This window comes from Mauremys mutica, chromosome 1 (genome assembly GCF_020497125.1).
Source record: "Mauremys mutica isolate MM-2020 ecotype Southern chromosome 1, ASM2049712v1, whole genome shotgun sequence".
Taxonomy (NCBI): Eukaryota; Metazoa; Chordata; order Testudines; family Geoemydidae; genus Mauremys; species Mauremys mutica.
Genome location: NC_059072.1, coordinates 322,135,365 through 322,150,782, shown reverse-complemented (window position 1 = coordinate 322,150,782; position 15,418 = coordinate 322,135,365). Strand labels below are relative to the sequence as shown.

At 43.7% G+C, this 15,418-nt stretch overlaps 1 protein-coding gene across 2 annotated transcripts in view; it reads right to left on the bottom strand.

Annotated features, from left to right (window-relative positions):
* The window catches only part of LOC123370686 (mitochondrial intermediate peptidase), a 117,327-nt gene that overhangs the window by 32,349 nt on the left and 69,560 nt on the right, over window positions 1-15,418 (bottom strand). For both annotated transcript variants that reach the window (XM_045017408.1, XM_045017400.1), the window contains exon 16: window positions 4,133-4,252. In XM_045017408.1, the coding sequence (XP_044873343.1) occupies window positions 4,133-4,252 (120 nt within the window). The remainder of the gene's footprint in view (window positions 1-4,132; window positions 4,253-15,418) is intronic.

Sequence of the window (15,418 nt, the reverse complement as noted above, 5' to 3'; positions counted from 1 at the left end):
TACTGTTGACTTGTTCAATTGTACTTATGCATGTCTCACTGCTGTGCATGGGAGGAAGCATTTGCAAGCCCTGCAGACTGCTTGCAGTTATAGCAGATTTATATGCATTCTGAACTCTTGAGGTGGCCAAGTGTCTTCTGCCACTTGTTCGTTCAGAGGGCTGTCCTAGCCTAGGGAGGAGGCATCCGGAATTAATACTTTTTCTGGTGGTGGTGAAGTGAAAGGAATTCCTGTGCAAACATGGTGGCTGTTTGCCCATCAGTTTACTGAGTCCTGTATTCTCGGAGTGATGGCTCTTTTTCAATGCAGTCTCTGCTTGGAATGTACACTGTTTCGAGCTAAGGCACAAAGTCGGAGCTTTGCAAACTGCGTTACATACGTACAGGCTACCATTGGCCTAAGAGTAAGACAAGTTTGAACCCACGTCTGTGGACTGGCCTGAAGCTGCATGACCATTGCTGTCATTGTCAAAAATCTGTCCTCTAGCAGGAAAGCTCTGGCTCTGATGGAGTTCAGTGTTGCTCCAATGAATTCTTCTGTCTATGTGAGGACTAACAACGATTTCTCTTTGTCTACAGAGATGCCCAGGGACTGATGCAGCTAGAATAAGGGCTCTTGTTGCAGAATGGAGTGAGATCTCCCAGTCAGTAACCGTCAACGGGCAGAAATATTGAGATTCCCTTGAGGCAAAGGTGGGCTGCCACTGACAACATTTCTGTAAACACCCTTCGGGCTGTAGCCAGACTGAAGGGAAGTAGCTTGTACTGTTAACGATAGGAACCTATGGTAAACCTGAGAACTTTCCTGTGTGCAAATGAGGTACATGAAAACAGGTATCCTTCATGTTGTGAATTGTGAACTAGTCTCCTTTGCTTAATAATAGAATTACTGCTGCCAACATTACCATTCTAAATCGTGTTGCTGGGATATAGACACTGAGTTGCTGTAGGTTTACGGTTTTTTTCTTTGAATCGTGAAGTATTTGTAATAGAATCCTCTTCCTTGGTAAAGGGGTGAACCAGATTCTGTGGCTCCCAGTTGAAGAAGGGAATTTATCTCCTGAGAGAACACCTCCTTGTGAGAGTGATCCCTGAAGAGAAATCGGGACGGAGGATGAGGACAGGAAAGGGAGAGGAATTCTATTGTATATCCTGTTTGGATAATATCAAGAATCCATCTGTTGGATGTAATGCTCCACCAGTTGTCAAAGAAGTGGGCTAAATGACTCCCAAATCAGAAAAGGTTAGACAAATTTAGCTATAGAGATGATTTGCAGCTCCTTAGGTTCCAGTTGGAAGGAGGAGGCAAAAAGAGTTGTTTGTCTAAGCCTCTGTAGTTGTGTGCACTTCTTTGGGGGCTCATAATGGCTATGATGTAAGAAAGGCTCAGGAGTTGATCTTTGTCTGGTGCATAAATCCTGAGGAAGAGGAGAATTGCCCTGGATACCTTTAACGAATGTAGGGACTTGTTCATCATTTCACTAAAAAGCTAAGTTTCCTCTGAAGGACAAGCAGCAAAGAGTCTTGTGGCACCTTATAGACTAGCAGAAGTATTGGAGCATGAGCTTTCGTGAGTGAATACCCACTTCGTCGGATGCATATCTGAAGGACAGATCCTCTATCACGACTTAGCTCTCCTTCGGGAACCCAGATGAGTGAAGCCCACCACTCTTTTCACACCACAGCAGTGGCTACTGACCAAGCAGCCATGCCAGCCGCATTGATGGCAGTTTGAAGTGATGACTTCAGAGTCAGGTTTCCCTCCTAGATGAGTGCCTCAGACTGTCCTCTAAGCTCACGTGGAATCTTATCTGAAAACTCTGTGAATATGTTGTAGTTCACAAGGTTGTACTTGGGCAAAAGCACTTGACAGTTTGCTATTGTGAATTGCAGACTGGTAGCTGAAAAGACCTTTCTGCCAACAGTACAGTCCCTTAGCTTCCTTATCAAATGGAAAAGACCATACCTGGTGTTGCCTGTTTCTCTCTGATGCTGCCTGGGCAATCAGTGGATTTGGTGCTGGATGACTAAATAAAAATTCTGTCCCCTTGGCTGGGACAAAACATGTCTTCTCTGTCCTTTTAAGGGCGGGAGCACACGTGGCAGGTGTGTGCCACACCATCTTTGCTGGTTCCATGATCATGTCATTAATAGATAGTGCAATTTTACTGAGTCCAATGCTCTGAAGGATATCAGAGTTTGTGGGATGCCTCCTGCACCTCCACCATATCAAGTAGCAAGAGCTATCCTACAAAAGTTACGAACTGTTCTTGTAGTGTAGTTTCTTGATAAGTGTAATTTAGATGTTAAATGTGTTAAAAGTCCTAGCCCAGATGCCCTCAAATTCTGAATATAAGAAACTAGACAGCATATTGACAATATAACTCAATTATGAGTGCTTTTGTACTGGGACAGACTGTGGGAACAAGTCATATACCAAAGCTTGTATTAAAATGGTGATGCTATGCTTCACTACAAGATGTTGCTTAATGTTACAGGCACCATCCTGTAGATAAATTATGAAGGTGGAGATTAAAGATTATAAGATAATTTTCAAAGCAAGAAAGGAACTTATCTGGTAACCTGGCCAACATTCCCCTCTTAGGGATTTGCAGGGGGAGAAGGGTTCTAAAGTTCAAGACTATGTGAACAAATATTAAATGCTTCCATGTCCTAATCATTCTATATTAATAGTAATTAAACAATAAAGTTTGAATATTAAAGACAATGTATAACCAAATTCTATTCTCTAGGGATATCCTGCCTCTGACTCTGAGGAGGGGGCCATGGGAGTGGAATCAGCTGCTACCTAAGGAGCAGGAAGGGTTTGTAGGGAAAGGATGCACACCCTTTAGGGGAACTGGCGCCCCATTCTTTGTGGGGAAGGGTTGTTCGGTTCCTGCACAGCACCAAGCAATGAAAGAACACAACTGCATTATGGGAGGCGTGAATGGCCACTCAGGCTGGGCTCCTAGGTTCAGGATTTGATAGGATAGAGTACAAGAACTATGTGCATAACTAAACAATTGAGTCACTTTTATTTGTTTGTTTAAAATGTGATTTAAATTCCAAGTATAAACTGTTTTGCATCTTCAGAATATAATTTCCACATAATTAAAACACACACGTTCTCATTCAGAAATTAATAATCAATCTGACATCAGGAATCATAACATTCAAAAACCAGTAGGGGAACACTTCCATCTCTCTTCTCACTCAATAACAGACCTTAAAGTGGCAATTCTTCAACAAAAAAACATCAAAAACAGACTCCAACGTGAAGCTGCAGAACTGGACTTATTTTGCAAACTAGATACCATCAAATTAGGCCTGCATAAAGACAGGTTGAGTCATTACAAAACCTAAACTTAATTTCCCCAATACTAATTTCTCCCTACCATTACTCACACCTTCTTGTCAACTGTCTGTAATGGACCACTCTCTTACCACTTCAAAAGTTATTTTTCCTCCCTTGATATCTTGCTGTTAATTGATTTATTTTGTTAGACTGACCTAACACTTAGTAAAGCAACCCCCATCCTTTCATGTATTTATACCTGCTCCTGTATTTTTTACTTCATGCATCTGAAGCTTTATGCCCAAATAAATTTGTTAGTCGTTAAGGGCCACAAGGACTCCTCGTTTTTCTTGTATTCTCTGAATGCTAACATACAGCATGTTTTACACAATTTGCTTCATTTGCCAAAATGGCTGTTGGACTGTTAGAATGGAATGAAAATGCTGTTTTTCACAGTCCCAAAATTATAGAAAAACTAATTCCACTAAGCTCTTTGTCATTCAGAAATACAGTACTAATAGAGTACTGATTCCACGTTCTCATCACAGAAGCAAGGAAACTATATTTAAATGCAAGCACACACAGGCACAGTAGCTTGACAGGAGTTCTGGAGTTGAAATTTTTCAGTTTCAGTAGTGACACACCTGGATATTTATGCCCAAAACCTCAGTAAGCGGCCTCTGTTTTGAATTATGCTGATAGGAAATGTGGAGATTTTAAGATTCTGCAGAAAGGGGATGACAGTTTAGTCAGCCTGCTAAAGTCACAAGGCCTAAGCATTTCCAAACTTTCCTTTTCTTTTAAAGTATGAATGAGAATGAAATGTTATACTCACAGTGTTTGGTACATATGGTAACCCATAAAATTTCTCCTGGGTTTCCTTTAAAATGTCTGTGGTTGACCTCTTTAGAGGATGTTCCCCATGGTAGAGTTGGTCCAAGACAGCATAAAAGACCTAGACAGATAAAACATATATTCAGCTTTGGCTCACAGTCTTGGCATTTGACATGTGGTTAACCAACAAAGACAGAGGCAATAGAATAAACCATGAGAACTTAAAATATGTACATTTCCTGGCTCTTCTATTTTTGGTATAAAATAAAAGGATAAGGGACTGATCCCTTGTGCTGAGTGCCCTCAGCTCCAACTGACAAACAGATGTTAAGAACTCAGTGTCTTGTAAGATTAGTTCCCTGACACTTAAAATGCACTGTCAACCTCCATAAGCTCATGTATTTATCTACCTTAAACAAAATTGAAACCTACACCTAATGTCCCAAAGAAGTCCATCTATTGGGGGGGGGGTTTAAAATACTCTTATTAATAAGAGAAATTCAAAATACCTTCCTTGGGTTCTGAGAGACAGACACAGCACAGCCCAACGTGATGTCACTAGGATGCACATGCTGTGTATGGGGCCATAAAGAGTAGAAGATCACAACTGACGTGAAGAAGGCTAAGCAGTGGACACCAAAGGTGTCTTGAGACGGATGGCAGAAGGAGCCATTGGTTGCACCTCTCAAATTCCCTCTAGTACTGGTAATGAGAGGTAAGGGAATTAGGAAAGAAGTGCTACTGAAAGAGAGAGATATTTTACTGGTGCTTGGAACAGCATATGTGGGACTTTTATGGGACTCAGGAATTGTATGAGAGGTGCTGAGGGTTTTTCAGGGTTGGAAGTCACAGAGGGGAAATGGAGTAGCAGCATGTTGATTTGTGAGACTAAGGGCTTGGCTACACTTGAAAGTTGCAGCGCTGGGAGTTACAGTGCTGGTCGTACAGCTGTGTAGGAACAGCGCTGGTGTGTGGCCACACTCACAGCTACCAACGCTGGTGTGTGGCCACATTTGCAGCATTTGCAGCGCTGTTGGGAGTGATGCATTATGGGCAGCTATCCCAGCGTTCAAGTGGCAGCAACGTGCTTTTCAAAAGAGGGGGGTGGGGTGGGGTGTAGTGTGACAGGGAGCGGGGGAGAGAGAGAGAGTGGATTTTTGGAGCCAACACTGTGTGTTACCTTCCTGCCTTGAAAAATCAGAAAATGTTCCCGATCCCTTACCCTTAACTCTTAACTGCAAACAGCCTGCAGCCAACGGACTCCCTCTCTCCCCCTCTGCCCCGTTTCTGTCAAGCAAACACTCACTCCCTGCCTGCCTCATTATCTCATTTGATTGTTCACAGCCAGGTACAGATTGATCACAGCAAACAGGAGCTGTGTTTGTTTTTTAGATAAGCAGCTCCGGGAACAACGGAGCTCCTCCGGAGCTCCGAGTTCACAACAAAACAAAGAGAGGCTGCATAACAAAACAAAGAGAGTAATTTAGTTAAAAGCATTCTGGGATATCTGCTAATACCCTGGAGGCCAATAACAGCGCTGGTGTGTGTCCACACTTGACGAGCAGCGCTGGATCACCAGCGCTGCAATCACTACACCCCAACCAGACCAGGTGTACAGCCAGCACTGCAGCCAGGGAGTTGCAGCGCTGGATGTGCCTTGCAGGTGTGGACAGTTACTAATTGCAGCGCTGGAAAGCCTCCACCAGTGCTGCAACTTTCAAGTGTAGCCAAGCCCTAAATGTTTTGTGGGAGGTTTGTGCGGCAGACAAAACAAGAGACAGCTGTCCAATTCACAATATTCTGCAAAGATTTGGTGGAGACAGACATTAGGCCTAAACCAGGAGTGAGGTTGCAGTAGGATGGACTAACTGTTAGGTGGAGCAGCAGCCACACTAAGCACCCTAGGGACTCATACAGGATTTCTTGTCTGTGGATAAAGAGGCCCAGTGCAAATCCCACGGAAATAAATATATTTAGGAGTTAGGTAGAAATAGTAAACTGCAGCCCCTCCCCGACATCTAAGTGGAGCACCTGGATGTTTCAGAGGAAACCAATGTGCTCCTGCTGGAAGGAGATGAATTTGTGATTCTTGCTGTCAGGAGGTAACATTAATATCTTATCCTTTATCAACACTTGTGTAACACAATACTACTATATTAACTCCTTTACTGCTTTGGGAGCCCTGAGACAATTCAGGAGCTTGACTGTGTACTAGCTCCGTGCTATCATGAAAATCCAAACCAAACAGAAATGGCTTTTTACTGAAATATAACGAGATTGAAGTTTCTAACAGACATCTGTCATGGCCCTGTTAAAGCTCCCCCTGCTGAACATTCACCAGGCTGCCACGTTTCAGTCTCACATGCCAGACCCATCTGCTTCTAAGCTTCCCTTGGTCTGGGTAGCCTCCGGCATTGTTTCTTTGGCCTCTCTGGAATACATCCCGCTGGGCACAGAGTCTGTTACCCTTCACAGAAGTGGGAATTCAGGGTCCAACTGCCTTAGGTTCTCAGAATCACCACCACCGCCTGTCAAGATACACCAGTTGCTTAAGCACACTCTTTCTCATGATTCCAGCCTTGTGAGCACTCTGGTGTACAGTTTAGATGAAACATGTAACACACAGACATTGCAAAAGGGATTCTAAAACACTTATCCATTACTTTAAACAACTTATGAGATACACTGATCTACACAAACCAACAGAACTCCTATTTATCATTCCCTTCCTTAATTTCCTCACCACTCAAGTGTTCTTTGTTTGGGACTTAGAATCATAGAATTGTAGGATCGGAGGGAACCTCGAGAAGTCATCTAATCTAGTCCCCTGCACTCATGGAAGGACTACGTATTATCTAGACCTTCCCTGACAGGTGTTTGTCTAACCTGCTCTTAAAAATCTCCAATGATGGAGATTCCACAACATTCCTAAGCAATTTATTCCAATGCTTAATGATCTTGAGAGTTAGAAAGTTTTTCCTAATGTCCAACCTAAACTGCCTTTGCTGCAATTTAAGCCCATTGCTTCTTGTCCTATTGTAGTGGGGCAGCTGCCCCCACTCCAAGGTAAAAAGGATTAAACGTAGCCCTGGAGAGGGCTGCGGCTGGGATAGAGGAGTAGAAGCAGCAAAAGTAGGCTGATTGGGGAAGCAGCCACAGCTGTCACTGCGCCCAATCAGGGCCCAGCTGGCCCTGATAAGAGGGCTGGAGGGCCAGGAGACAGGGGAGTCTCTCTCCAGCCCTGGAGGGAGAAGGGCTGGCTGCCTGGGAGAAAAGGGTACCTGAGCTGGAGCAGTGCTGGGGAATAAGGCAAGAGGAACTGCGGAGCTCCAGCCTGGTACACCTCCAGGCTGCAGGCCTTGTGCAAGGCCTAAAGAAACATACTGGGGTTAGGCAGAGGCCGCTGGTCCCAACCTCCTTGCCAATGATGAGTGGCCTTTACAGACTGCAGTTTGCCCCAGTGAGCAGGGGCTAGATGATGACTGGCAGTAGCCACTAAGGCAAGGTGGGCATAAAGGGTTAGGGGTTCTCCTGGGATGGGAGACCAGAGCATGGGAGTACTGCTGGGGCAGAACCCCGAGGTAAAGGGCACCGGGGTCCGGGAGGGACAGTAGCAGGCGAGACAGCGGCCTGCAGAGGGTGCTCCGAAGCTGGAATCGAGCTAATTCCCAGGACAACCAGCAGGAGGTGCTGCACTGGTGAGTCATCACATCGCTACACCTATCCTCAGAGGTAAAGGGGAGCAATTTTTCTCCCTCTTCTGTGTAACAACCTTTTATGTACTTGAAAACTTATGTCTCCTCTCAATCTTCTCTTCTCCAGACTAAACAAACCCAACTTTTTCAATCTTCCCTCAAAGGTCATGTTTTCTAGCCCTTGAATCTTCTTTGTTGCTCTTCTCTGGACTTTCTCCCATTTGTCCACATCTTGCCCGAAATGTGGCACCGAGAACTGGACACTATTCTACAATTGAGGCCTAATCAGCAGAGAGTAGAGTGGAATTACTTCTTGTGTCTTGCTTACAACATTCCTGCTAATATAACCCAGAATGATGTGTTGGTTTTTTTTGTTTTTTTTTTTTGTAACAGCGTTACACTGTTGATTCATATTTAGTTGTGATCCACTATGACCTCCAGATCTCTTTCTGGGAGTACTCCTTCCTAGGCAGTCATTTCCTGTTTTGTGTGTATGCAACTGATTGTTCCTCCCTAAGTGGAGTACTTTGCATTTGTTCTTACTGAATTTCATCCTATCACTTCAGACCATTTCTCTAGTTTGTCCAGATCATTTTGTATTTTAATTCTCTCTTCCAAAGCACTTGCAACCCCTCCGAGTTTGGTATTATCCACAAACTTTGTAAGTGTACTCTCTATGCTATTGTCTAGATCACTGATGAAGATATTGAACAGAACCAGACTCAGAACCGATACCTGTGGGACCCTACTTCATATGCCCTTCCAGTTTGACTGTGAACCACTGATAAATACTCCCTGGAAATGTTTTTCCAACCAGTTATGCACCCCCCTTATAGTAGCTCCATCTAGGTTGTATTTCCCTAGTTGGTTTATGAGAAGGTCACGCAAGATTGTATCAAAAGCCTTACTAAAGTCAAGATATACCACATCTACCTCTTCCCCCTTATCCACAAGGCTTGTTACCCTGTCAAAGAAAGCTATTAGGTTGGTTTGACACAATTTGTTCTTGACAAATCCATGCTGTCACTTATCACCTTATTATCTTCTAGTTGTCTGCAAACTGATTGCTTAATTACTTGCTCCATTATCTTTCTGGGTACTGAAATTTAGCCATTTAGTCAAAGTATTTCAGGGGGTCCAGGATCGCGGCACCCTCTTGCATAGGGCTTCTCCTCCAAATCATGGAGTCTCTCTCGCTCTCTCATACACAGCTAGCTTCCGTCTCTCTCTCCCCTGACATAATGGCAGGTGAGAGACCCTTTCTTTTATAACCTCTGGGCCCCTCTATTCCCTTTTTAAAAAAATCTGTACATGAAATAAGAAACTTGGGAGACGGTACTGTGAAAAGGCTGAGCGAATCATTTACATCAGCAGTTCTCAACCAGGGGTCCCATGCCTCCTGGGGGGCTGCGAGCAGGTTTCAGGGGGTCTGCTAAGCAGGGCTGGCATTAGACTGTACAGGACCCAGGGCAGAAAGCCCAAGCCTGAGCCTGAACCCTGCCATGCGAGGCTGAAACCAAAGCCCAAGCAACTTAGCTTGCTACCCCCTAATGCTGGCCCTGGCTTTTATATGCAGAAAAACAGTTGTGGCACAGGTGGGTCGTGGAGTTTTTATAAGATGCTGGGGCGGGGGCCCCAGAAGAAAAAGGTTGAGATGATCTGACTAAAATGGAATTGTGTCTTATAGCATGCTCAACTATTGCTTTGAAAGTCTTATGATTGGGTAAAAAAAAAAAAAATCCAAACCCACTGACAGCTTGCGACTTAGCCAGAATTCATTCATTATCATAGATTTGGTTTGGATTATGTCCTATCTAATTCTTTACGACGAAATGTTTACATTTCCTAAGGATTACGTTACTTCTGTTTGAATTACTCTTCCAAACATAGCAGCTTATTAAACCTTTCAACTAGATTTCCAAAATGATAAACTCTGGTAAGACATTCAAAAGCTGCTTTTCCATGGCATACGTGTATGCTCTTGTGGTTAGAGCAGAGAACTGGGATCTATTCCTGGACCCTCTGCTAAAAACCAATGAGGTGGGTTACGTAGAGAATTATGCAGAAATAGAGAGCTGGAGAAATAAGCCACTGAAGCGACTTACAAGCTTTGCCTTTCCCTGGCACATGTAGAGTGTTAGAAGGAAGTTCTGACCCTGGTAGGGTGACCAGATATCCTGATTTTATAGGGACAGTCATGATTTTTGGGTCTTTTTCTCACATAGGCACCTACTACCCCCCACCTCCTGTCCCGATTTTTGACACTTACTATCTGGTCAGCCTAGACCCAGGCCACTAGGAGTGCAGAGTGAAAATAAATCCACTCTGGAAAATAAACACTGATGACTTTACATACGTAAGTATTTTCAACTATGAGACATAGTTATATGCGTCTGCCATAGCTATGGGAATGAAAGATATTTCACATTGCCATGTGATTTGGAGATTATTGCTGAGGCTCAACCTATTTTTAAGCATTTAGATACTGGTAGATTTCTACTATCAGTGTTTATCTAGAACAGACTTTAAATAAGAGGAAGCAGTGTCTTACTGTAATTATTATAAATTACTACATTAATTAGCTTAAACAGTGCAGTTAAAATGTTAATTAATTTGGTTCCGATTATTATAGCTCCCTGCCTGTTTGTTAAGAGTTATTATGTAATGAGCTATACCTGTGTAAATGAGCTATACCTGTGGTTTGAACTCTCAAAACTGGAGACTCTCATAGTTCCACGTGGATGGACTTTACAAAAATAAGACAAGCCATTTACAACGCACACTTTACTTCTCTACAGAGGAAAAAGGACAGTAAACTATCTAAACTCTGACATGCCACAAGGGGCTACAACTCACCCAACAATATTGTTAATCTATCCAACCACCCACTTAGCCCAGCAGAAGAGTCTGTCCTATCTCAGGGACTCTCTTTCTGCCCCACCACCCCCACACACATGATACAGTTCTGCGGTGATCTGGAAGCCTACTTTCACTGTCTCCGACTCAAGGAATATTTTCAACACACCACATGAACAGAGCACTGACCTACAGGAATCCTCCTTCCAACACTACAAGAAGAAGAATTCTGTGTGGACTCCTCCTGATGGTCGAAATGACAGACTGGACTTCTACACAGAGTGCTTCTGCAGACGTGCACAGGCTGAAATTGTGAACAAACAGCATCACTTGCCCCATAACCTCAGCCGTACAGAATGCAACGCCATCCACAGCCTCAGAAACAACTCTGACATTATAATCAAAGGGGCTGACAAAGGAGGTGCTGTAGTCATCATGAACAGGTCGGATTATGAACAGGAGGTTGCCAGGCAGCTCTCCAACACCACATTCTACAGGCCACTATCTTCCGATCCCACTGAGGAGTACCAAAAGAAACTACACCATTTGCTCAACAAGCTTCTTGCTACAGCACAGGAACAAATCTACACAGACATACCCCGAGAGCCCCAAATAGGAGCATTCTGTCTGCTACGCAAGATCCATAAACCTAGAAATCCTGGATACCCCATCATCTAAGGCACTGGCATTCTTACAACAGGATTATCTGGCTATTTGGACTCTCTCCTCAGACCGTATGCTACCAGCACTCCTAGTTATCTTTGGGACACCACCGATTTCCAGAGGAAACTACAATGCATTGGTGATCTTCTTGAAAACACCATCCTGGGCACCATGGATGTAGCAGCTCTTTACATCAATATTCCCCACATGAGGATGGATTACAAGCTGGCAGGAACAGTATCTGTGATGATGCCACAGCACACCTAGCAGATGAGCTTTGTAACTCTGTCCTCACCCACAACCATTTCAGATTTAGGAACAACTTATACCTTCAAGTCAGTGGCACTGCTATGGATAGCCGCATGGGCCCCACAGTATGCCAACATTTTTATGGCTGACTTAACAACACTTCCTCAGCTCTCATCCTCTAGTGCCCCTCCTCTACTTGTGCTACACTGATGACATCTTCATCATATGGACCGACGGGAAGGAGGTCCTTGAAGAATTCCACCTGGATTTCAACAATTTCCACCCCACCATCAACCTCAGCCTGGACCAGTCCACGCAACAGATCCACTTCCTGGACACTACAATGAAAATAAGTGATGGTCACATAAACTCCACCCTACACTGGAAACCTACTGACCACTATTCTTACCTACATACCTCCAGCTTCCATCCAGGACACATCACACAATCCACTGTCTACAGTCAAGCCCTAAGATACAACCACATTTGCTCCAATTCCTCAGACAAACAAAGATAAGATCTTTATCAAGCATTCTTTAAAACTACAATACCCACCTGGGTAAGCAAGGAAACAGACTGATAGAGCGAGACAGGTACCCAGATGTCACCTACTACAGGACAGGCCCAACAAGGAAAACAACAGAACACCACGGGCCATCATGTGCAACCCCCAGCTAAAACCTCTCCAGCACATCATCAACAATCTACAACCTATCCTGGAAAACGGTCACTCACTCTCACAAACTTTGGGAGACAGGCCAGTCCTCACTTACAGACAGCCCTCTAACCTGAAGCAAATAGTCACCACACCACAGAAACACTAACCCAGGAACCAATCCCCGTAACAAACCCCGTTGCCAACTCTGTCCCCAGATCTACTCTAGTGACACCATCAGAGGACCCAACCACATCAGCCACACCATCAGGGGCTCATTCACCTGCACAGCTACTAATGTGATATATGCCATCATGTGCCAGCAATGCCCCTCAGCCAGGGTGGGTGCAAGGATGTTTTGCGTCTAAGACAAAACTTCCACCTTACACCCCCTCCACCTCCCGAGCCCTGTGGCAGCCCTCCGCCCTGAGCCCCCCCCCCCCCCTCCGCGGCAGCTTCCCCCGGCCCGGGGAGCCGTGTGGCAGCTCCCCGCCCCAGCTCACCTCTGCTCCATCTCCTCCCCGAGCACGCCGTCGCCGCTCTACTTCTCCTGCCTCCCAGGCTTGCGGCACCAATCAACTGTTTGGCACCGCAAGCCTGGGAGGGAGAGAAGCAGAGCGGGGCGGCGTGTTCAGGGGAGGAGGCGGAGCACAGGTGAGCTGGGGCAGGGAGCAGTTCCCGTGTGCCACGGCCCCCCCTTACTTGCTGCAGGCGCCCCTCCCCATACCCCTCTGCCCCAGGTCCCTCTGCCTAAATGCCGACAACGACCGGGGCGGCCAAAGATCTGGCCACCGCGGTCGCTGCCGAAGGACCCAAAATGCCGCCCCCCAAATGCTAGCACCATAGGCAACCGCCTAGGTCACCTAATGGGTTGCACTGGCCCTGCCCTTAACCATGTACATTGGCCAAACCGGACAGTGTCTACATAAAAGAATAAATGGACACAAATCAGACATCAGGAATGGTAACATACAAAAGCCAGTAGAACACTTAAATCTCCCTGGACATTCAATAACAGATTTAAAAAGTAGCTATCTGTCAACAAAAAAACTTCAAAAACAGACTTCAAAGAGAAACTGCAGAGCTACAATTCATTTGCAAACTTAACATCATTAATTTGGGCTTGAATAGGGACTGAGAGTGGCTAGCTCACTATAAAAGCAATTTTCTCTCTTTTGGTATTGACACCTCCTCATCAATTATTGGGAGTGGACCACATCCATCCTGACTGAATTGACCTTTTCTCCATTTGTAGGTAACTCTTTTCTTCACGTGCCAGTATATTTATGGTTGTATCTGTAATTTTCACCATGCATCTGAAGAAGTGGTTTTTTTACCCACAAAAGCTTATGCCCAAATAAATCTGTTAGTCTCTAAGATGCCATTGGACTCCTTGTTGTTTTTGTGGATACAGACTAACACGGCTACCCCTCTGACACTGTGCCAATAAAGTTACTGCAGGCCCAAATTTACAGGAATTTACTCCACATGACAAAAATATGCCTATTGAAAAGATGTGTATTTAAATGTAGAGTACAGAACTCAGGTTTCCTCATCTCTCTCCAGAATCTGCTAAAGATCACAGCAGCTGAAATTATTATTGCAGAACTGAAGTTTATGGATGAAAAAGCAATTTAATTGCATTCTCTGATTTTTAGATACCAAAAATTAGAAGTTATCTGAAAGTTGTTTTATTTATTTATTTTTTGAATAGGCTAAAACACATCTATGATATTTCCCTACTCTTGGAAAATTCAAAACATTTTCATTTTCAAAAGGTCAAGTAATGAATGGCATGTATGGCACTTAGCCCTCAAAGAGAAATACGTGCTTTTCCTAAGTTTGAAAAAAAATGAGTTTGAGTTTTCAGTTATAAGTAATATCTTTACCAATTTGTGTGCAATGAATGTGGTTATTCAGACATTAATACGTAGGAGAATATATCTGGACAACTAAATTAAAATAAATACAAGAGTTTATTCCAATGATTATAACTTCAAATGACTACACAGAAAACAATACACATCTCTACAAAGGAATGTGGGAACTCTGTATTCACCACCATGCACCCGTCTCCAGGAACAATTTTTGTGAACTACATAACTGAAGTGACTATCAGCCAATCTTTTTATCTGGGATTAGTTTATATGCACCTGCAGGCATTACTGTTAGATTATCTGAAGATGCATTGAAATAGAAAGTCAAATATTTATGGCAACTCTGGTCCAGGACAAATACAAATTGACTGCTAAAAGGAAATCCTTGGGCTCTATTGGTAGTACAGATATTACTGAACAAAGAATGTCTGTGTTTGAAAGCACATGTCCATCACTTCAGAATTTCAAGTCAATTACTGGTCTATACCCTGGTGGATTATTCAAAATTAGTGGCTCTCATGAACAGGGTATTTTTTTTGTTAAATTTTGCTTTTTCAGAACTGTTGTACAGTTTGGAGCAATTCTGCTTTAATTCTTGTATGATTCCTTCTAGATTGCAAACAATCTCTCTCAGATATAGTAGCATAGCACACATCTGTATATGAAAAAAATTATAAGCAACAATTATGCATTTCAAAATCAGAATTTCCAGGGGCATTTCACTGCTTTCACATTACAAAAGTAAAGCAGCGCTCCCCTCCACATCACTCAGCTCTCACAGAACCCATCATGGCCAGTGACAACCAAAGTTGCAGTGGTTTAACTAAAAGTGTGACTTAAAAACTGACGTAGTTAAATCAGTGCAAACCTGTATAGATACTCAACCTGCTATAAACCTGGCTTATTGGTTTAATTTGCACATGTAAATTTACAAATATAAGCTCAACTATTATAACCAGTTTTGAATCAATTGATGTGTCCACACAGCAGTTTGCACAGGTGGGTATTCACCCACGAAAGCTCATGCTGCAAAACGTCTGTTAGTCTATAAGGTGCCACAGGATTCTTTGCTGCTTTTACAGATCCAGACTAACACGGCTATCCCTCTGAGGTTTAATTAAGATATTTTAAAAATCATCAACTCATACAGTTGGTGTTTGTATAGAAGGACACAGTCTTTAGGACATCTTTTAGAGAGAAGATATCACAAATCTCTGGCCTTGGCCCAACTGTCCAAACTGCCACCTGATTTTTTTGTTTCTGCATTTCTTAAAAAGAAACGAAGTGCTCCT